A 24528-nucleotide genomic window follows, 5' to 3' on the forward strand; every position below is an offset into this window, starting at 1 on the left:
GTGGGAGGAATAGTGCCCCATCATTGGTATCACTGGGGGGAATAGTGCCCCAGCCGAGCAGCCGCACGAACATCCAGTGGACGAACTGAATGAAGGAGCAGCCGCGCTTCCTGGACCGGATCGTCGTGGGACCGGAGCCAGGTAAGAAACAGCAGCCCCTGCCCACCCCTGTACTTAATGTCCCTTCCGTTGAAAGGGGGGGGGCGGCGGCGGCACCGCGCTGCCCCCCTAAAAAGTGTCAGCATGCCGTATACCGGCATATAAGACGACCCCCGACTTTTGAGAAGATTTTCAAGGGGTAAAAAGTCGTCTTATACGCCGGAAAATACGGTATATTTTTGAGGAATGCGGATTTCTGAAAAGAAGCAATGCAAATAAATAAATGTCTTTAAAAAAGGAACAAAAATTGTTTAGCGGTTAAGTTATTTTACCTTCTCCTTCTCTTCTAGTGTAACATGATTGGTTTCAGATTTTATCTTCTGTAACTTTTCTTGATATCTGCTACATTCCTCCTTCAATGTCTTGATTTCCTTTAGCATCTCCTCAGTGGTCATTGAGCTGTTCAAGTCTTTTAGCTCTGCAAAAAGTTTTCATATTACAACAGTACACAGGTACAGAAGGCCAAAATTGGTGTCAAGGAGATATTTTGCTAACCAAGAAAGTGTATAAAATGTGTAAAAAAATATATAAATAGAATTCAATATAAGAGTTTATGAATTCAATTCACTGTAACATAAAAATGAAAATCTATGAACAGTTAGCCAGGTAAATAGAGAAGCCAAATATATTATAAACTAATGCCTTTAAGTGACAACTATAAAAAAAAATATTAAAAAATTCAACTTTTGGGAACAGGCTGACATAAACAGAAGTAAAAGACAAACTGACATACAGGTTGTGGTTGCCTAGTTTATGCATTCAGTCCACTGTTGTAATATAAAAATATAAATCTATCAACAAAAAAAAAATAAAAAAAATCTATTAACAGTGTTAACCTGGTTAATAGAGAAGCCAAAATATATTAACCACTTCCCGACCGCCCTATAGCCGAAATACTGCTACATAGTGGCACAGGTGCGCAAAATCAAGTCTATATGTGATTCGCACTCCCGCGGTTTTCGTGGGCGAGGGGGCACGTGCGTGCCTCCGCCAACCCGCGGGTGCCGTGATTTGATCCCCAAGGGATCAATCATCCGACTTAGGCCAGTGATGGTCAGATGTCCTATCAGGGATCATCCTGTACCTGTGTTTACAATTACACAAGTACAGGAAATGAGACATCTCTCAGAGAGAGTAGAATCAAGATACACATTGAGTAAAACAACACACACAGTTAGAACACATTTATCCCCTTGATCGCCCCCCCCCCACACCCCCCGTTAACCCCTTAACTGCCCTGTCACCAGTGTCATTAGTACAGGTTTTTTGCTGATCACTGTATTAGTGTCGCCGTCGACTTCTGATAGGGTTAGCGTCAGTTAGCGCCCCTCCCAGATAATATCAGATTGCCCATCAGTACAACAGTAATCGCATTTAACCCCTTGATTGCTCTTATTTTGTTTATAGCACAAAACATAAAACACCAAGCAGCTTTTAAATACCACCAAAAGAAAGCTCTTTTTTTGTGAAAAAAATTATAACAATTTTATATGGGTACAATGTTGCATGACCACGCAATTGTCAAAGTGCGACAGAGCTGAAAGCTGAAAACTGGCCTGGGCAGGAAGGGGGTAAAAGTGCCCAGTAGGCAAGTGGTTAAATACTCCCCTTGATTTTTTGGATCTGTTTTTCGCAGAGCTGTATGCATTGATTGTGGATCAAAGCAATTTATATGCACAACAGTTTATTGCCACCAACCCAAATTCAAACCTTGCCAGACCATTCACATGGAAACCCATTACGGTTTCCGAACGTAAAGTTTTTTTGGGCCTAACCCTCAACATGGGCATTACTAAAAAAATAAATTGCGGTTGTATTGGTCTAGAGAGTCAATTTATCATAAGCCCGTGTTCTCTGCTACCATAGATATGACAGTATAATGCGTTTTATGCATTTCAACACCGCACACTGTCATCCTTGGAGTGACCGTGAATTTAACCGGCTCCACAAAATGCGGCCTCTCGTAAATCACCTTAACCAAAAATTTGCAGATGTCTTTACTCCCCAGCAAAACATCTGCATTGAGGAGTCTCTCATTAATTTTTCTGGCTGCCTTGCATTTAAACAATTTCGCCCCAGCAAGCGTGCCAGATATGGGGTCAAGACTTGTGAGAGGGCAACAAGCTATACATATAAGTTTACAATTTACGAGGGAAAAGATAGTCACGTGGAGCCCCGAAGCCCAGACTACATGAGGAGTAGTGGCAAGATAGTTCTTCCATATGGGGTACCACTTATATGTGGACAATTTTTATTCAAGCATGCAACTATGTAGACATTTGTACAATCTTGGAATTGGCACATGTGGCACCGTGCAACCTAATTGATGGGACTTCCCCTAATGGCTTGTAAATGCCCATCTTAGAAAGGGGGAAAAAAGCCTGTTTGAGAAATGAGAAATTGCTCGCAGTGAAGTGGAAAGACAAACTGGATGTTCTTGTCCTGTCTTCCATTCACGCAGACACGACCATCCAAATTGCCACGGCAGCTGGAGTTATTGAGAAGCCCCTGTATCCACTACTATAACCTTAACATGGGAGGGGTGGACTTCAATGACCAGATGACGAAGCCATACTTAGTTTCCCGAAAAGCCAAACGCTGGTCCAAGAAAGTGTCAGTTTATTTCAATTGGCTCTATATAATGCTTTTGTACTTGAAAAAATTTAAATCTGGGGTCTATCAGAAAGAAAAAAACAAAAACATATTTTTTCTTTTCTTTTTTTATATTTCAAAACCTTGTGAGAAAAAATGAGATCTGCAAAATACTCACCATGCCTCTTGTTAAATTCCTTGGGGTGTCTACTTTCCAAAAAGGACTCATTTGGGGGAGTGGGGTTGGTGCTATCCTGGCATTTCAGGGCCTCCGAAACTGTGATAGGTAATGAGGAAGTGAAATTAGGAAGTTACGCACCTTCAGGCCCCTGTATGTGGCTAGGCGCCCAAAAAGTCTCACACATGTGGTATCCCCATACTCAGTAGAAGTAGCAGAATGTATTTTGGGGTGTAATTTCATATAGCAATTGGTTGTGTGAGAAATATATCATTTAAGGGACAACTTTGTGTAAAATAAAAAAAACGTTTTTGTCATTTTCCAAAAACTTGTGGGATAAAAAAAACAAATCTTCCATGGACTCAATATGCCTCTCAGCAGATAAATTAGGGTGTCTACTTTCCGAAAAGGGGTCATTTGGGGGTGTTTGTACTGTCCTGGTATTTTAGCACCTCAAGAAATGTGATATGCTGTCAGAAAGTAAAAGCTGTGTAAATTCCATTATCCATACCATAGTTTGTAGATGCTATAACTTTCACACAAAGCAATCAATATACACATATTGGGAATTTGTTTTTACCAAAAACGTAGCAGAATACAGTTTGGCCTAAATTTGATGAAATTTGAGTTTTTTGGATTTTATTTATAGCAGAAATCAGAAAATATATTTTTTTAAAAATTTAGTTTGGGAACAGCATTGCATGACTGCGCAATTACCACTTAAAACAGTGCAGCGCCGAATAGCAAAAAAAAAGGCCTGGTCAGGTAGGGGGGTAAATCCTCAGGAGGGCAAGTGGTTAAACTAAGCCTCTCAAGTGGCAACTATAAAAATATTTAAAAATACATGCTTTTGGAACAGGCACAAAAAATAGAAATAAAGACAATCTGACAGATAGCGTGTGGTCGCCTAATGCTTCAAAACAATGCATGTCTTGCACAATCCACATTGCAACAGTTGATAGATATTGGTAGATATTCTGCAAACCTATTTATTCAATCACAATAAAAATACGAAAGTTCAGGTTTGTAAATATACAAGATAAGGGGCTTCATTCACAAAGCAGTATCTACTGCTTTAAGAAATGCTGTAAAATTAAGCATACCTTTTTTACAAACTTTTTTTGGCATGCATTAAAAAACGCTGCATAAATACCACATGTATTTTTATAAAATATGAGGTATTTATATCATGAAACCATGTGTTATTTTTTATCATTTGATTTCCAATGGGATGGATATGGTAGAGAAGGATTAGAATCCCTGCCAGTGTTTATTGCTAATAAAGAGGTAAAATGGTTTAAACCATAGAACTTTGCCAACTCACGCAGGGCTGTCCCTGCAGCATATGCATTTATACAAAAGAGAAAAAAAAGGTGACTAGAATATTGCTAAATTAGGTGAATACATACTTATAAATGTCAAATACTGAATGAAAATCAGATTTAAAAAAAAAAAAAAAAAATCACATATATAAATACCCTTCTCCCACCAATAAAAAAAATATAGTGTTATAGAAGATGGGTATGTGTGTTATTTTTTTATACTATTTTCATTCAATATTTTACATGTATAACAGGTATTTTGTATTTAAATACAACTACAGGAAAAACTTTTTTTTTTTAGTCTTGGATAGGGTGCAGCGGTATAAGAACACCTATAAGGTTTTTATCACCATTAGGGAGATTCACTCTCTATTTCTCATGTTTACCATTATCATTGAAAGTGAGAGTTAAAGAAAATCACACATTTTGGGTTGTCCCTAGAAAAGTAATAGAGGGAAAATCTTACCGAAAATAGCAAAAACACTTGATAAATACCACATAAAAAGACCTTAAAGTCAATTCACAAAAGGAAATAAGTAATTAAATGCATGTGGTAATTAAGAAGTGGTCCAGGCATGAGGTATGCACTGGTATCGTTCATGGGTTGTTAAGGAAGGGGTGGTCGGGGAGTCCTTAACCCATGAGTCATCAGCTGTAAGTGGGGTTCCCCAATGACAGCTGAATTATTATACAGGATTTATATAGCGCCAACAGTTTGCTCAGCGCTTTACAATATAATGGGAGACAATACAGCAACAATACAGTTCAATACAAGAGGGATTTGAGGGCCCTAAATGTGGAAAAAAAAAAAAAAATTGTCGGTAACAAAAAAAAAAAAAAAAAAACAGCGTGGGGTCACCACTCCATCCACACCTAGCCCTTCGCGTCTGGTATGGGTTTTGAGGGTAACCCACCTTGCCAAAATTTTAAAAAATGGCGAGGGTCCCCACAAAATCTATACCAGACCCTCATATGAGCATGCAGCCCGGCAAGTCAGGAAAGGTGGGGAGAACGAGCGAGCACCCCCCCCTCCTGAACCATAGCAGGCCACATGCCCTCAACATGGGGGGGTGCTTTGGGGAGGGGAGTCCCCCCCCCCCCCACAAAGCACCTTGTCCCCATGCTGATGGGCAGAAGAGTCTCTTCCCCACAACTCTGGGCTGTGGATGTTGGGGTCTGTGGGTGGGGGGCTTATCGGAATCTGGAAACCCCCTTTAGCAAGGGGGCCCCAAAATCCAGGCCCCCCTTATGTGAATGAGTATGGGGTATATGGTACCGCTACCCAATCACAAAAAAAAAATTGTAGTGTGAAAAAAGACAGGAGACAGTCTTTGACAAGTCCTTTATTAAAAGAATGTCCTCCAAAGTAGATCCAACGTCAAGCACACTGGACTCTAGAGCAGCGAAGACGTGTTCTCTGGAGTGACAATTTGGTTAGGATGATTCCTCATGATTGAAATGTATATAGTTTTGTAGATGGTTTAGATTTTTCACGTTTGCACTATTCACAGCAGTCTCTCTCTTTCTCTCTGCAAGCAGGTGAGCTGTGCCACCCCTACACATTCCTTTTTTCCCATTTCTAGCCTCTTTTCCATTTTTATCACTCCCTTATCTTCCAATTCTCCCCAGCTCCATTCATGGACCAATTATCTTCATTCTCAGGACCGGTTCGCACTATGGAGATGTAGTCCAGATGCGTTCCGGATGCGCTTTTGCCTGTGCGTTTTGACACGGTTTTTGGCACATCTGGTGCGTTTTTGATGCGCTTGATGTGTGCATTCCGAAGCTTTTTTTATGCATTCTAGTCCGTTTTCTCCCCTCTCTTTTTTCAATTTAGATGGGGACGTGTTTACGGTGCACTCCGGTGCGTTTTGCCGAATTCCAGTGCAGTTCTGTATGGAGGAGATGTGGCGTTTTCTGCTTTTTATCTGCAGCTGGAACGCTCTGGAACTACAAGCACTGATGTGAACTATGACACTGACAACCATGTAGCCTACTTTCTATTTGGATGCAGATGAAAAGTAACTGAACTGGCCCTTAATCTTCACAGCTCATCTCTGCAACCCTGCCCGCCCATTGGCTTGTGTGGTGTCGGCACTGTAACAGCGTATACCCAGAGACTGACGCAGGCCTTCATTTTGGTTAAGAGTTCGCCATGCCCCCCCCCTCTATCTCCCCCTCCCTCTCTGTTCAGCCACAGTGACATCTGGTTGTGGGTCACTGACAGGCTAGAGCCAGCAGGGGGCCCAGAGCTATTAAACACCTCTCTGAGCCAGGGCCTAGCTGTCCAAAGAACCTGTGCAATTTAACACCTCGTATAAGATAAGGCAAGCTTTCCCAGAGTTCAAAGAATATTCTCAGGAAACACGACCAGATAACCTTTGTTAAAATCCATTTTCCCCTATGTCTCATATCTTAAAATATGAGAGACTTACATAAAAAACAGACATATCGTCAGATTGGCCAGGAGAAGGCGAACAGTTTGGTAGGTCACTCGCCTTGTCTCGAATACATAGGAAAGCCGAAAAATAGATCTCGTGAACCGTTCAGTGTCTAATTTCATAATTCATATCTAATCAATCCTCAGACGTGTCTGCATAATAATCTACCCGCGGGTGGAATGTCACTTGTGCAGATGGAAAGTTATGGGCCAAAATATGAGTTACGGGAGATTTTGGCTCTAGTTGAGGTATCCGCACATACCTACACGCCCTAAATGGAGTATTGCTCCTTGACTTCAGAGACACCCCCTGCTGGGGAACTACAAAATAGGCTGTCAGGCCTAAGAAGAGTTGAGTTGAAGATGTCTCCCATTTTAACATCAGTACCACCTGGGGAGACCCGTGCCCTTTTGCTCTGAAACTTGGATCTGCTAACCCAGGACTTTGGCAAGTACCTTTCACCTCTCTCTGATATCTCTTTGCTGTGCTGTTAGTCTCTGTATATTTATATATATATATATATATATATATATATATATATATATATATATCTTCGTTGCATCTTTTCTGCAAATATTTTTATTGCACCCGTTTGACCTTTTAGTAATAAATCTTTCCTTCTGAAAGTGTTGAACTGTTTCTATAGCACTTTATTGCAATTTACGAATTCCTGCCTCTAAAGAGAACGCTACTGTGTTTGTTTAACCCTCTGTATAACAGCGTTATACAGACGATTACCTCAACCATTGTAGTGTTATAACTGATATCGCCGAGTTTCCTCTTTCTCTGTACAAAAAGGAGGTGGTGGCAGTGTGAAGGGTTAATTGCGTAGTTAACCTGACCCAGTAACAATTGCTCAGGCTGCCAGTACATCGATTGTGGTCCAATTAGCTGGAAAATAGTTTTGCAGGGTGCAGCTGGTTGTGGCATTGGTACGCACGTGAAATCACGGTTTTAGATCGCCTAGTCCTTCGTTCACGAGTTTGGTGAGGTCTGACGCCGCGATCATGACAGGCGCCATGTGTTTCTATGACACCAGCGCCCTGCCTCCGCCTTGTCCTTCCCGGCACGGACGTCACGGGTTTCCATGATGGCGGCTGGTGCTGGAATGACTGAGCGCATGCCTGAGTAGTAAACTTGCATGGTGCATGCAGGTGACATGCTTCGCTATCAAAACGGTCGGCCGCTGCACTAATAGGACCACTGTAGGGGTGTCCCCACTGCAGCTCACTTGGCAATCAGAGACACCCCCCACCCACATCTTTAGGCAACAGTCTTTATCTTCTGTCAGGGACATATATGCTGCAGGTCGTTGTTTCCAGAATACAGCGCTGCTTTCAGCTGACACTTTATTACAATCCGGGGAGTACTATGATACACGTGACCACAATGTTTATAAATCCCGGGAATGCAGTTTATGCACATCTGATTATTATTTTATGGTTTATTTTCGCAGTTTGTAATGTTTCTGTTTACATTGATTTGAATGCATTTTTGGAGGGAACATGACATCATGGGGCGGAGCCACGCTCATTTCACTTCACTCTGATTGGTGGATGGTTTTCCTAAATAGTTCTCCAGTTTCTGTCACAATTCATCACATGTCTGATGGAGTCCTGTGAGACTCCGAAACGTTGCCTTGCTGTAATGATGTGATCGTTCATTAAAACTTTTGGACCCATATTGGTGATCCTCGGTGTGCTGGTGACATTTTCCCTCTCTGGAGTGATAAATCACGCTTCTTTGTCTGGAAATCCGATGGACGTGTCTGGGTTTGGTGGTTGTCAGGAGAACAGTACTTGCCTGACTGCACTGTGCCAAGTGTAAAGTTTGGTGGAGGGGGGATTATGATGTGGGGTTATTTTTCAGGGGTTGGACTTGGCCCCTTCGTTCCAGTGAATGGAACTCTTAAGGTGTCAGCATACCAAGACATTTTGGACAATTTCATGCTCCCAACTTTGTGGGAACAGATTGGGGATGGCATCTTCCTGTTCCAACATGACTGCACACCAGTGCACAAAGCAAGGTCCATAAAAGACATGGATGAGCGAGTTTGGAGTGGAGGAACTTGACTGGCCTGCACATAGTCCTGACCTCAACCCACTAGACCACCTTTGGGATGAATTAGAGCGGAGACTGTGAGCCAGGCCTTCTTGTCCGATATCAGTGCCTGACCTCACAAATGCGCTTCTGGAAGAATGGTCAAACATTCCCATAGACATACTCCTAAACCTTGTGGACAGCCTTCCCAGAAGAGTCAAAGCTGTTATAGATGCAAAGAGTGGGCCAACTCAATATTGAACCCTATGGACTAAGACTGGGATGCCATTAAAGTTAATGTGCGTATAAAAGGCAGGCATCCCACACTGTACATCACCCTGAACACACCATCCCCACAGTGAAACATGGTGATGGCAGCATAATGTTGTGGGGATGCTTTTCTTCAGCAGGAACAGGGAAGCTGGTCAGAGTTGATGGGAAGATGGATGGAGCCAAATACAGGGCAACCTTAGAAGAAAACCTGTTATTCTGCAAAAGACTTGAGACTGGGGCGGAGGTTCACCTTCCAGCAGGACAATGACCCTAAACATACAGCCAGAACTACAATGGAATGGTTTAGATCGAAGCATATTCATGTGCAATAAAATACATTTATGTTTTTGGGTTGTAACATGACAAAATGTGGTAATTTCAAGGATGAATACTGTTTCAAGGCACTGTATAATACCTTGGTCCTGTGTGCCAGCAGTGAAGAAGCAGTTCTCACCAAACACAAACAAGCACACATTTTGCTACATGAAAAAATGGGTGACAAACGCAGTGAAATGTGCAGTAAAAAAGGAGATTGGAGCGCTGTACATTACAATGGGAGACAGAACATGCGACAGTACAATAACAATACAATGCGATACACAAGGGGTTCGAGGGCCCTGCTCCTTGGAGCTTACAATCTAGGAGGAAGGGGATAGTGGTACAGGAGGAAATAGCTGCGGGGGATGGAGTGGTAGGAAGAGTGGAGGGGGTCGGGAATTAGCAGGGGGAGGGGTAGGCTTCCCTGAAGAGGTGGGTTTTCAGGGTGCGCCTAAAGGAGAGGAGAGTAGGTGATAGTCTGATGGATTGGGGTAGGGAGTTCCAGAGGATGGGAGAAGTCCTAGAGGCGGGCATGGGAAGAGGAGACCAGGGAACTGGAGAGAAGGAGGTCTTGTGAGGAGCGGAGAGTGCGTGTAGGGTGGTACTTGGATATTAGGTCGGTGATGTAATTTGGGGCAGTATGATGGACAGCTTTGTACGTCAGTGTTAGGATTTTGAATTTGATCCGTTGGGCAATCGGAAGCCAGTGGAGGGATTGGCAGAGGGGGGTGGCGGAAACGGAGCGGTTGGTAAGGTAGATGAGTCTGGCTGCCGTATTCAGGATCGACTGAAGCAGGGATAGCCTGTGGCGAGGCAGGCCAGTGAGGAGGGAGTTGCAGTAATCGAGTCGTGATATGATGAGGGAGTGGACAAGCTGCTTAGTGGTTTCTGGGGTTAGGAACGCACGTATTTTGGCGATGTTGTGGAGGTGGAGTCTGCATGAGTTTGTTAGTGATTGGACTTGGGGCTGGAAGGATAGATTGGAGTCAAGAATGACACCAAGTACTCTGGCCTGTGGGGCGGGCCTGATGGTGGCATTGTTGGACGTGATGGAGAAGTCAGCGGGGGGTGGTGAGCGGGCTGGGGGGAAGACTAGGAGCTCGGTTTTGGAGAGGTTCAGTTTAAGGAAGTGGAGCGACATCCAATCTGATATGTCGTTCAGTAGGCTTGTGATTCGGGCGGAGACTGAGGGGGTGAGGCAAGGGGTCGAGAGATAGATTTGCATGTCGTCGGCATAGAGGTGGTAGTTGAAGCCGTGAGAGTGTGTGAGCTGGCCAAGGGAGGAGGTGTAGATGGAGAAGAGAAGGGGCTCGAGGACAGAGCCTTGAGAGACCCCAACAGAGAGGGGGAGTGAGGGGGAGGTGGTAGCGTTATAGGTAACGCTGAAGGAGCGTTGTGATAGGTAGGACGAGAACCAGGAGTGTAGAGGAGGAGGGGGTGGTCGACTGTGTTGAAAGCCGCGGAGAGGTCAAGAAATAGGAGCACTGCATAGTGGCCATTAGCTTTGGCGGTTAGCAGGTCGTTGGAGAGTTTGAGTAAGGTGGTTTTGGTGGAGTGTAGGGGACGGAAGCCGGACTGTAGGGGATCGAGGAGGTTGTTGTCGTTGAGGTGGGAGCTTAGGTGATTGTAGACTAAGGTGCTACACCCACCAACTATGACAGGGTGTATAACTCCTGCTGCGGCATGCACACCCCCCTGGCCATTGCAGCTAAAGAGGGAGCAGTTGGCGTGTTAGAAAGGTGTCTTAACTATGGGGTTTTCTTACCCCACCCCCCGCAAATCCTATAAGGCTGCTTTTACACTGATGTGCTGCGGTTCACCTGCACTGTGGCTGCAGTGCAGTTCATCTGTAACTTTCCTGCATTAGCTGTGCTTTGCCATATACTTCTATTATATCCTCCTGCATTCAGGAGTTTTGGTGCATGTTCAAAAAGTGCACCAGACACGCAGGATTTAATAGAAGAATATGAATAAGCACAGCAAACCAACAGGAAAGCTGCAGGTACACTGCACCAGCAGTATGGGTAAACCGCAGCGCATCAGTGTGAAAGCAGTCTTATACTATTATGCCAAGTGTATTGTATCACACTACATCTTTTGCATTCAGAACTGCCTTAATTCTTCCTGGCCAAGATTCAACAAGGTGTTGGAAACATTCCTCAGAGATTTAGGTCCACATTGACATGATAGCATCACACAGTTGCTGCAGATTTGGTGGCTGCATATCTATGATGTGAATCTCCCGTGCCACCACATCCCAAAGGTGCTCTATTGGATTGAGATATGGTGACAGTGGAGGCCATTGTCCTGTTCAAGAAACCAGTATGTGATGATTTTAGCTTTGTGACATGGTACATTATCCTGCTGGAAGTAGCCATCTGCTTCAAGGTTCGATGTGTTCAACATCAGAGGCATTTTCTCCCACACAAATGCCGCTCACTGGATAGTTTTTAAATACTCTGACCAGCCCATTTGGCACAACAACCATGCCACGTTAAAAGCCACTGAAATTCCCTTTTTTCCCCCATTCTGATGCTCTGTTTGAACTTCACCAAGTTGTCTTCACCACGTCTAGATGCCTAAATGCATTGAGTTGCTGCCATGTGATTGGCCGATTAGTAGTTTGTGTTACCAAGCAATTGAACAGGTGTACCTAATAAAGTGGCCGGTGAGTGCACGCACACACACAAAAACAAGTCTATGAAATTTTAGCGAAATTGCAGGAGAAAAGAGATGTATGTTACTACATGTAATGGGGTGTATTTACTAAAAGCACATTGGCTGAGCACTTTGCAAGTAAAGTTGCTCCACTGCTTTGTAAATGTGGGACTTCCATCAGCCAATTATAAGCAAGCAAAAATGCAGCTTTTTAAATTTTCCTTGCATACGATTGGATATCCTTCCACAAAGGAGCTACTGCACACGCTTCCCATAGCACGGTGGCTCTTCCTAGACTCCTAGCACACTGCTTCACACCGCTGGCCAGTACAAAAGCATTATACAGGACAGCTACAAGGGATCTTTCCTGCTGGACATTGTTTCCCATCTCTGATAAGCCTTTTTACCTGCTAATTTTTGCAAGTGTTTTTAACCTTTGGAATATTAAAGCTGTTTATATTACTGCACTTAGAAGCGCCTTCTTTTTGCACTTATCGTGCCTTAATGTGTTGTAGAATCTGGAAGTCAGTAGATCCACAACTAGAGTTCCCCAACGCTGGCAGATTGCCGAGAATGTCTTGGGATGCAGGGACCACTCTCCCAGTATTAGCCGTTGCCCCCTGGGGAAAAACCCTGTCAGTTTTCTATACCTGGAATATGTACTGCTGACAGAAAACACATGCTGTTCTGCCCTAAACATAAAGTAGTGCACCATTTCCTGAACCGAACAACTCCTGGTGGTTGATATACGCCACTGCCATGGCATTGTCGGACCGAACCCTGTCCACAACCTGTGCAACTGGTTTGTCCAATAATCCAGAGCAAGGCATACTGCCCGAAGCTCCAAGATATTGACAGACAGTATTCTGTCCTGTGGAGACCAAGTCCCCTGAAGTGTAGCCCCCTCCAAACCAGCCGCCCAACCGGAGAGATTGGCATCAATGGTTACTATCTTCCATATCACTGGAAGGAAAATTACCCCTTCTCCGGATTCCAAACAACCACCAATTTGCACTCTGCAAAACCCTGGGGACAAAGTCCTCCGGTAATCCAATGTTTGGACCTTCATGAGCCAGATGGACAGAATGTTCCTCTGGAGTGGAACTGCACAAAGGAAACCACTTCAACGTAGATACCATTTCCTCATGCAGAGACGTATTGAATGATACAGTTTGCTTCTTATATTTCACTTGGACTTGGAACCAACTGCTCCCTGAGCAAAGGAACGTTAAGGTTCTGAGATTGACACCTTTCCCCTCCCCACCACCTCCCGTGTCCTCAGAAAGTAAAGCGCTGGTGCTAGGAGCTTTGTGAACACTCGGGAGGGCAGTGCCACAATACAAAAATGTTGGTTCTTTACTGTAAACCACAGAAACCCTTGATGAGCCTGAAAAAACTGGAGCACAAAGATATGCGTCATTGAGGACTATGGAAACCCAAATCTCTCTCTTGCAGACAGGCCACCATTGATAGGACTAAACCCTTCCGAAACAGGATATTTAGACTTATGTCTAATGCCTTGAGAACTAAGATAGACCTCACATCCCCATTTGGTTTTGGGCCTCAGAACCTGTTGTATGTCTCAAATGACCTCAGAGACTGCCCTAGCATCCTCTGCCCAAGATACTTCTAAAAACACAGCAATCTCAGATTCTGGAGGGGAAAAGCTTACAGCACCTGGTATTCCAGGCAGTCTCCCTTCCAGGTACTAACCAGGGCTAACCCTGCTTAGCTTGCAAATTCAGATGAGTTCAGACACGTTCAGGGTGATGCGGCAGCAGTTCTTTGCAGTTCTGCCACCAAGAATAGCTGCAATGCCTGACAAATGCAGTGGCCCATATACACCTGACACCACTGGTCTATCACAAAATGTGAACACCGCCTGATTACCTCTCGAGTCCACTAGACCTGAGGGTGGCACACCTGCCTCTCGGCTGCCTCCCCCTTCTGGGACCATTTAAGTCAATAATGTAGCAACTATATTGCAACCTAACTATGCAGTCCTGCAGGGATACAGGTCCACAGCCATTTGTGTCCACAGCTATGCAATCACACAGGCATGCAAGCATGCAGTTATGCAGATACACAGGTTATGTAGGTATAAGTATGTAGTCTATTCAAGTATGCATTTAAATATGCATGTACAGTATATTTGCAGACTATGCAAGTACAAATATGCAGTCTATGCAAGTATGTATTTAAATATGCATGTACAGTATATGTGCAGCCCATGCAAGTACAAATATGCAATCTATGCAAGTATGTATTTAAATATGCATGTACATATGCAGTCTATGCAAGTACGAGTATGCATGTACATATGCAGTTTATACATTCAAGCATGTATGCACGTATGCAGTTTATGCATTCATGCATGTACGTATGCAGTTTATGCTTTCATGCATATATGTATGCAGTTTATGCATTTAAGCATACATGCACATATGCAATTTATGCATTCGAAAATACATGCACATATGCAGTTCATGTATTTATGTATGAACATGCAGCTTATGCAAGCATACAGTTCAGATAATTATGCAGGTATGCATGCAATAATGTAATACAATGCTGCACCTGCCCTGCTTTTCATTCTAGAAGCGTATTGTTTCATCAAAGAACTGTGTCAATATTAACTGCACCTGGCCCCGCATTACTCGCAGGGCCAGCCAAGCACATACGCATCAAACACAGCTTGAATGCAGCCTCTATGTTTCTTCAGTGCAGTCTAAATGTAAGCTCTTGCAGATCAATTGCAAGCTATTCTGGAGCAACGACTCCTATAAGCGCACGGATATGGGGGTGTATCAGAAAACAGTTGTGCAAGCCCCCATGCAGACTAATGCAGTGTATAATAGTGTACTGTCTGGTCATGCAGCTCCACCACAGGGGGATGGCTGCCCCTCTACTTCCTGCCTTTGCTGCACAAGAATAGACACTACAGAGTGGCCCCGCGGCCCTAGTGGTTGGAGGAGAAAACCACAGCCCAATATTACTTCATAGACACACAGAACAAACATTTCACATGGTTCCATTACACAGGATCCAACATAGTAAGGCTGCATTACAGGTAAACCTCAAAGATTCTTCTCTCCTATCCAATACCCTGCTCTGTATCTCATTATGTACGCTAAAGAGATTTTCCTTTATATACTTTAAGTAAATCAACCCCAATTATTTCCAAATTAAGGTTTCTATGCATTACTTTTGAAAGAAATTATCCAAAAAGGTAGAAACTACTTAAAATTGGCTATGAATTTTTTACATTCTTTAACCACTTGCCCTCCAGAGTATTTACCCCCCTTAACCTCCCTGATGGTATTCCCGAGCGTAGCTCGGGGTAAAGTTTCAGTACCAAAAGCGGTAACCTCGAGCTACACTCGGGCTTACCCTGCGGCGCTGCTCCGGCATCTGTTCTTCACTTACCTTGTCCTGCGCTCCCGCAATGTCCCTCCTGCAGTGTCCCCGGCAATGTAATCCGGCGGATGCCGGCATCTGTCATCTGGGTTCCGTCCCCTGCGAGCGTCGGGACATACGTTCGGACGGAACGGTGGGAAATTTGAAAATGACAAAAAGTGACATTCACTAAATACACTAAAATCACATAGTAAAACGTTACTGTATCAAACCGTTTTACATACATTTTGTCCCTAGTGATTTGTCCTGTGCCCTGCCTGCATTTTTACTGCTCTTTCTGCCTGGAAACTGAGAAACGTCCATGGCGTCCAAAATGTGTCCCTTTAGGTCAAAATCGGTTATAGACTGGCTAGAGAACAGCGATAGTAAATTAGAACTACTTGCAGAATTGAGTGATGATTCGTGGGGAAATTCGTCATCAGACACTGAAAACAATTTTGCGACTTTGCTCAGTGATGTGCGAACTTGGCGCTATATATTTCAAATTTCAGTGTTTTTGGTTTGATATTATTGAATTAAATTTATTATATTATTTTTTATGATTATTTATTAGATTATAATTTATGATTTCGTGTTTCAAATTTTTATCATACCCGGGATGTTTACTAGACTCTTGTTCGGACAGATTTCAGTGACTTATTCCTAAAAATTACAGGCCTACAATAAAAAAATACATATTTCCATGCAAAAAAATGTACCGCTTTGAGTACAGAAATATGGACATAATCAGACTGCTAGGGAGGTTAATGGCCAGGCTTCTTTTTGCTACTCGGTGTTGCACTAATTGAACTGATAATTGCGCGGTCAAGCAATGCTGTACCAAACAAAATTTACGTCCTTTGTTCCTGTCAGGCTCCGCCCAACGGGATCTCTAGTGGTCCACGGCACGGGATTTCCCAGGACGCGGAGTCTAAGTCCCAGTCTGCCTTTTCACCAGGGCCCCTGATGGTGGGGATGGACTTGGTGCAAGACTGAAACCAGGTCGCGTCCCTGGGCACCCCCGTCGGTGGCAGAGGGGTCCCGCTGAGGGTATCTGCCCGGGTTGAGCCTGCTGTGAAGGGGACGACAGATCCCGATCCGAGCTGGATGGATGGGATGACAGATCCCGATCCGAGCGGGATGGATGGGCAACTATCAGGAGTAGGCGAGGTCAGACTAGCCGGGTCGGTATTGTGCGGGCAGCGTGGTACAGGGGGAGTAAGCGGAGAATGGTCGGGGTCACAAGCCATGTTCAGCAGGTAGCGGGCAACGCGGTACAGAGGGTCAGGCAGAAGGATGGTCAGGGACGAGCCGGGGTCAGAGCAGGAGAGGGTCAGCATAAACAGAACAGGCAGAGTTTGGCAACAAGGAAGCGTACTTACAGGACAGGAACAGGACCTTGCGGCAACCTGGAGATGCACGGGGCAGCTTTAAATAGAGCGCCCTGTTCTCCCATTGGTGCGGCCGCGATCGCTACTGCGCATGCGCGGCCGCCGCCGCGATCGCCGGCTGGGTCGGATCGGCCGTCTGCGCACCGCCGAGGACCAGGGATCCCTGACAGTTCCACACAAATAGAGCTTTCTTTCGGTGGTATTTGATCACCTGTGCGCCTTTTATTTTTTGCGCTATAAACAAAAAAAGACCGAACATTTTGAAGAAAAAATATTTTTTACTTTCGGCTATAAAAAATATATAGTAAACTCAAAGTTAGTTATAAATTTAGGCCAAAATGTATTTTGCTACATGTTTTTGGTAAAAAAAAATCCAAATAAGTGTAGAAGCTATAACTTTCACACAAAGCAATCAATATACAAACTATGGTATAGATACTGCAATTTACGCCATTTTTTTGCTATACAGCACTGCACTAGTTTGTGCAGCCGTGCAATATGATACATAAATAAAATGTATGTCCTTTTTTTCACATAAATAGAATTTTCTTTTGGTGGTATTTGATCACCTGTGCACTTCTTATTTTTGGCGCTATAAACAAAAAAAGACCAAACATTTTGAAGAAAAACAATATTTTTTACTTTTGGCTATAAAAGATATATAGTAAACTCAAAGTTAGTTATAAATTTAGGCCAAAATGTATTTTGCAACATGTTTTTGGTAAAAAAAAAATCCAAATAAGTGTATATTGATTGCTTTGTGTGAAAGTTATAGCGTGATCACCTGTGCACTTCTTATTTTTGGTGCTATAAACAAACATTTTTAAAAAAAGAATGATAGTTTCTCATTTCTCTCAAAAAATATCCAAAAAAACTAAAATTTCATCATAAATTTAGGCCACAATGTATTCTGCTACACGTTTTTGGTTACAAAAATTCTCAATAAGTGTATATTGATTGCTTTGTGTGAAAGTTATAGCATCTACAAACTATGGTATGGATAATGGAATTTACACAGCTTTAACTTTCTGATTGCCCATCACATTTCTTGAGGTGCTAAAATACCAGGATAGTACAAACACCCCAAAATGACCCCTTTTTGGAAAGTAGACACCCTAAGCTATCTGCTGAGAGGCATACTGAGTCCATGAAATATTTTTTTCCCACAAGTTTCTGGAAAATGACAAACATTTTTCTTTTTTTACACAAAAGCTGTCATTTAAATATTTCTCACACAAGCCATGGGTATATAGGTGGAATCACACCCCAAAATACATTCTGCTACTTCTACCGAGTATATGGATACCACATGTGAGACTTTTTGGAAGCCTGAAATCCAATGACCACTGCGAAAGCCTGAAGGTGAGTAACTTCCTCATTTCACTTCCTCACTACCTATCCCAGTTTCGGAGGCCCCGAAATGCCAGGATAGCACCATCCCCCCCCAAATGAGCCCTTTTTGGAAAGTAAACACCCCAAGGAATTTAAAAAGAGGCATGATGAGTATTTTGCAGATCTAATTTTTTCTCACAAGGTTTTGAAATATAAAAAAAGAAAAGCAAAAATGTTTTTGTTTTCTTTCATTTGCAAAAACTTTTGGCAACAAACCAGATCTGCAAAATACCATGGTTCTTATCAAATTTCCCAAGGGTGTCTACTTTCCAAAAATAGGTCGTTTTGGGGGGTGGGGGCATTTTATGTACAGCATTAGAAGTTTATGCCACATACTCACTTTTCAAACCACATGAAGATCAAGCCTTTCCTGACACTTTTTATTCACATGAAAAAAATCTGTATTTTTTGCTAGGAAATGAATTTAAACCCCCCAACGTTATATTTCTTTTAAAGCAAACACCCTACTGAATAAAATGGTGGGTGTTGCAATTTTATATGTCACATAGTATTCGCGCAGCGATTTTTAAAACGCAAATTCAAAAAAAACAAAACTTTTAATGCACAAAAACACAATATATTGGCCAACTATTTGGTAAAAAATAAAAGATGATGGTATGCCGAGTACATAGATACCAAACATGACATGCTTTGAAACTGTGCAGGCCCCGTGCAATGGCGACAAACTGCATACGTTGTTAAAATCCATAGGCAACACTTTAAAAGCCTTTAGAAGCTACCATTTTAGATTTACAGAGGAGGTCTAGTGCTAGAATTACTGCCCTTGATTTGACGTTCAGGGCGATACCTCACATGCATGGTGCAACCGCTGTTTACATACCAACACAGGGGAAGGGGGGGCGCTTTTTTTGCTTTTGTTTTTTAAGATTATTTGATTTTTTTAATTATTTTTATACTGTCCCTTTAATTTTTTTTATATCACTTTTAATGCAATCACAGGGAATGCAAAGATCCCCTATAACTTTAATGGGCATGGTCATATATTCTTTTTTGAGAAATCTGGGGTCTATCAGACTCTAGAGATCTCCTCTGCCCTTACATTATCTAATCTCATCAAGATCGTTGTGATGAGATGCTTTCACAGTTTACAAATGGCACTGTTTATATCCTGCGAAACTGAAGTCATGAAATGCTCATAGCTTCCGATTTCTTAGACTATAGAGATTATTGGCACCATTCTGGTCTCCAATCAGCTCTATGGTCAGCTGGCAGGAACACCGGCTGCATTCTCAGCTTCCCCCGATGGACTGCCCGAGAAAGCAGTGGAAGGCAGCGGGGGAGGGGGGCATCATCTCCTGCGGCTTGAAAAAGCAATCCTGCAGCTAATTAGCCACTAGGATTGCTTTTACATGAAAGCCAATCGCCGGTTGAAAAAAACAATATCAGGATGATGCCTGCAGCTGTAGGCATCATTCTGGTATAACCATTCAAAGTCCAGTGATGTACCAGTAGGTCGCTGGTCCTTGCTGGGTATATATGCTACGTTTTTTTTTTTTTTGTTTTGTATGCAGCTTGTGGGCTGAATGAAAAAAAGAGAAGAAATCTCTGCCAGAAAAAGTGTGTGGTATGCCCACCATGAGAATATACTGCCCTGCAACCACCCACTTCTAATGGTGGGCAGACATTAGGTTGCACGGTGCCACATGCGCCAATTCCAAGATTGTACAAAGGTCTAAATAGTGGCACGCTTGAATATAAATTGTCCACGTATAAGTGCTGCCCCATATGGAAAAAGGATGACACCAAGATCCAAACTATCTTGCCACTACTCCCCATGTAGTCTGGGAATCCGGGGGGCTCCACATAACTATCTTTTCACTCATAAATCCGAAAATTATATGTATAGCCTGTTGCCCTCTCACAGGTCTTGTACATCTTGACCCCATATCTGGCATGCTTGCTGGGGAGAAATTGTATGAATGCAAGGCGGCCATAAAAATTAATCAGGGACTCATCAACGCAGATGTTTTGATGGGGAGTATAGACACCCGTAAATATTTGGTTAAGGTGATTTACAAGGGGCCGAATTTTGTGGAACCGGTCAAATTCAGGGTCACCCCAAGGACGACAGAGTGTGTTGTCGTTAAAATACATAAAACACATTATACTCTCATATCTATGCTTGGCCATGGCAGCAGAGAACACGGACATATGATGAATCGGGTCTGTGGATCAATACAACTGCAATTAATTTTATTTAGTAATGCCCATGTTGAGGGTTAGGCCCAAAAAAAAAAGTAAATTTGTAAACCGTATTGGGTTTCCATGCGAATGATCTGGCAAGGTTTGAATTTGGGTTGGCGGCGATAAATTCTGCATATATCGTATTTTTCGCTCCATAAGACGCACCTAGGTTTTAGAGGAGAAAAACAAGAAAGAAAATATTCTGAACCAATGGACTGCAGACACAGTACAGGGGATGACCAGAGACTGCGGACACAGTACAGGGGATGACCAGAGACTGCGGACACAGTACAGGGGATGACCAGAGACTGCGGACACTGTACAGGGGATGACCAGAGACTGCGGACACTGTACAGGGGATGACCAGAGACTGCGGACACTGTACAGGGGATGACCAGAGACTGCGGACACTGTACAGGGGATGACCAGAGACTGCGGACACTGTACAGGGGATGACCAGAGACTGCGGACACTGTACAGGGGATGACCAGAGACTGCGGACACTGTACAGGGGATGACCAGAGACTGCGGACACTGTACAGGGGATGACCAGAGACTGCGGACACAGTACAGGGGATGACCAGAGACTGCGGACACAGTACAGGGGATGACCAGAGACTGCGGACACAGTACAGGGGATGGCCAGAGACTGCGGACACAGTACAGGAGATGGCCAGAGACTGCGGACACAGTACAGGAGATGGCCAGAGACTGCGGACACAGTACAGGAGATGGCCAGAGACTGCGGACACAGTACAGGAGATGGCCAGAGACTGCGGACACAGTACAGGAGATGGCCAGAGACTGCGGACACAGTACAGGAGATAGCCAGAGACTGGGGACACAGGACAGGGAATGACCAGAGACTGTGGACATAGTACAGAAGACCAGAGACTGCAGACAGTGCAGGGGATAACCAAAGACTGCAGACAGTGCAGGGGATAACCAGACTTCAGACAGTAAAGGAAATTACCAAAGACTGCGTACCTTTGGGGAGGGAGGGGGAGTGGGTACCTGAATTTGACAGGTATCCGCTCCCACTTCCGCAAAGTTGTCCTTCCTTCTTCCCGCGGCGGCTTCTGTGACAGCCGGGTGCCCACTGCGCATGCGCGAGAAGCGCTGCGCTTTGTGAATGGCCCGAAGCCTTCTGGGACCTGTCATGTGTCCCAGAAGACACCGGACCATTCACAAAGCGCGGCGCTTCTCACGCATGCGTAGTGGGCACCCAGCTGTCACAGAAGCCGCCGCGGGAAGACTGCAGCGCTGGAGCGAGGAACTGGTAAGGTCCTGCAGGAGAGAAGAGCTAAGCGGCCGGCCCGATATTCTGACATAGTGGCGGCAGAAATACCGGACCAGCTGCTTTACATTCGCTCCATAAGACGCACTGACATTTTCCCCCCTTTTTTTGGGGGAAAAAAGTGCATCTTATGGAGCGAAAAATACGGTAAATTGCTTTGACCCACAATCAATCCATACAGATCTTCTGTGAAAAACGGCTCCAAAAAAAATCAAGGGTTAAATTTGTGGTTTCCACCTGAATTCCGGGTTGGGCAGTGCATGGGGGAAGTACGGGTGCTGCAGAATTTGTGGGCTGCCAATCGGGATTTGCAAGCACATCCGGAAGGATACTAGGGGCTCTACGGGCCACAAATTCTTGGTGGTTGCGGGGCACGGGGTACGCACCTGCTTGTACTACACTTATGGGACACGCCACGTCACCAAGTGATACTGCAGTGCTGGTATGTGAAAGACCAGGATCTACTAGGCCGCTGGTGCATGCCAGTTCACCAAAAAGTAGCGTGACACTAGTACTGGCACTCTGCTGCATATGAGAGTCATCAAAATTTACCAGCAAATGCTAACAGAGATTAGGCCTGATTATGCCAACACTCCAGTTTTGTGTGCAATGTATCAAGTGACAGTGACCTACTGACACTGCACTTGCTGGAGGAGAGGGGGGGGGGGTTAGCCTAGGGGCTAAACGCAGGCGCTGGCAGGTGGCGTGGCTGATCACGCTAACGCTGCGCTTTTAGGGATACTGTACTGATGTGAACGCTGGTATAGTGCTGATCTGATCAAAGATTTTGATCCGTTCAGACATTATACTAACACAATAGAAGTTGTGGTCCTGGCAATCAAGGAGTTAAATATGATTACTGGTGTACTGATGGACAATCTGACGCTATCTGGGAGTGGCATGAAAACCACGGTAGTGTGAATCAAGTATATATACGTGATTTTGTGCTCCGTGCCGCCCTCTACAAGTATTTCTGCTATAGGGCGGTCAGGAAGCAGTTACAGAAGCGGTTTGCGTTACGGCGCTGCATTATTTAACTGACAATTGCGCGGTTATGCAACTCTGCATCCAAATGAAATTTACGTTCTTTTGTTCCCACAAATTGAGCTTCATTTGGTGGTAATTGATCGCCTGTGCAGTTTTTATTAAAAAAATTTAAAAATCAAAATTTGGTCATATATTTAGGCCAAAATGTATTCTGTGACGTCTTTGCTCAAAAAAAATCCAAATACATGTAAATTAATTGGTTTACGTGAAAGTGTTAGCGTTTACAAATGGCAGTATAGATACCAATCAATCAGCAGATTCAGGCCAGTGATGTTCGGCCTGGATCTGCTGATTGATCCCTGCCCTATCACAGGTCTTCCTGTACCTGTGTTTACATTTACACAGGTACAGGAAATTATGCAACCTTCTCTCCCTGGGCACATTCCGCTCCAGAGAGCGAAGAAATCTATGTGAGTAAAAGCAATACACTTTCACAGTAAAAGCAAAGCTCGGTCACATTTAACCCCGATTGTCCCCCAGTTAACCCCATCACTGCCCTTACACCAGTGTCATTAGTACAGTGTACAGATTTTTTTTTTTTTACTGATTAGTGTCACCGGCGACTTCAGGTAGCATTAACATCAGTTAGCATCCCTCCCAGAAAGCATCAGATTTCCCGCCACTACATCAGTCATCACATTTAACCCCTTGATTGCCAGAAATATGCTCACATACACAATAAACCTCCTTTGCTAAGATTGTGTCTGAATGGATCAATATCTTTGATCAGATCTATACCGCCGTTCACAAAAGTAAAGTGTCCCCAAAACCGCAGCGTTAGCAGGATCAGCCACGCCACCTGCCAGCACCTGAGTTTAGCCTCTAAGCTTAACCCCATCTCCCCCCCCCCTTCTCTCTCAGCAAGTGCACTGTCAGTAGATCACTGTCACTTGAAACACTGCACACAAAACCGCAGTGTTAGCAGAATCAGGCCTGATCTTTGCTAGCACTTACAGGTACATTTTTTTTGTAGCAGTTCAAGCAGTCCCTGACAGCCAGGTGCTCTTTTTCCCTGTGAGTCGCACCAGGTACCTATAAATTTAGTGTCCAAAATGTCCAACGAAAAGTACTTTAGTGTAGAGGCCAACAGGATTCTGACCATGTCAGATGAGAGAGAAGGGGAAGCCTCACTGACAGAATCTGCCACAGAATACGAACCTGTAGACAGCAGCGGCACCCTGACAGATAGCTCAGATGATGGAGTAGAGGTCCTTGCTAAGGTCAGGCATACCTGACCCAGTTTCCCAGATTGCTGAGGTGGTACAATTGCATGATTCTCCTCATATGCAGCAGAGTGCCACTACGAATGCCTCTCAACATTCTGTTGAACTAGCAAACACCAGCGGCCTAGTACATCCTGGTCTTGTACATACCAGCACTGCAGTATCACTTGGTGACATGGTGAGACCCATAAGCTGGTGCAGTGGCTAGCACAAGTAGTGTCCTGCAGCCACCAAGAATTCGAACACAGGCCCGTAGAGCCCATAGTGTCCTTCTGGATGTGCTTGCAAATCCTGATTGGCAGCCGACAAATTCTGCAGTACCCGTACTTCCCCATTTACTGCCCAACCCAGAATTCAGGTTGAAACAGCAAATTTAACTAGAAAAGGTACAATTTCTTGGGAAATTGTGTGAAGTGTTCTTGCATCCAACCCTAACCAAGTGATTGATCAAATGTAAAAAGTGCACATGGTAAGCTTGATAGAGTGGGAAATGCATTTGAACTTTTATTTTGCAGCTAACAGTCTAGCTTTGGTCACTCTGCTGCCTGCTGACTCACCTTCGGTTGCTATGGCAACTCACTCCACAGCAAGCTGAG

The 24528-nt window shown here is 44.1% G+C and overlaps 1 protein-coding gene across 3 annotated transcripts in view; it reads right to left on the bottom strand.

Moving 5' to 3' along the window:
* The window catches only part of PSMC3IP (PSMC3 interacting protein), a 266259-nt gene that overhangs the window by 97875 nt on the left and 143856 nt on the right, over positions 1-24528 (bottom strand). For all 3 annotated transcript variants that reach the window (XM_089673058.1, XM_089673059.1, XM_089673060.1), the window contains exon 5: positions 432-577. In XM_089673058.1, coding sequence (XP_089529184.1) covers positions 432-577 — 146 coding nt within the window. The remainder of the gene's footprint in view (positions 1-431; positions 578-24528) is intronic.

The sequence above is a fragment of the Staurois parvus genome, unplaced genomic scaffold (assembly GCF_062004578.1).
Source record: "Staurois parvus isolate SC_StPar_1 unplaced genomic scaffold, SC_StPar_1.0 ptg000134l, whole genome shotgun sequence".
NCBI classification, from domain to species: Eukaryota; Metazoa; Chordata; class Amphibia; order Anura; family Ranidae; genus Staurois; species Staurois parvus.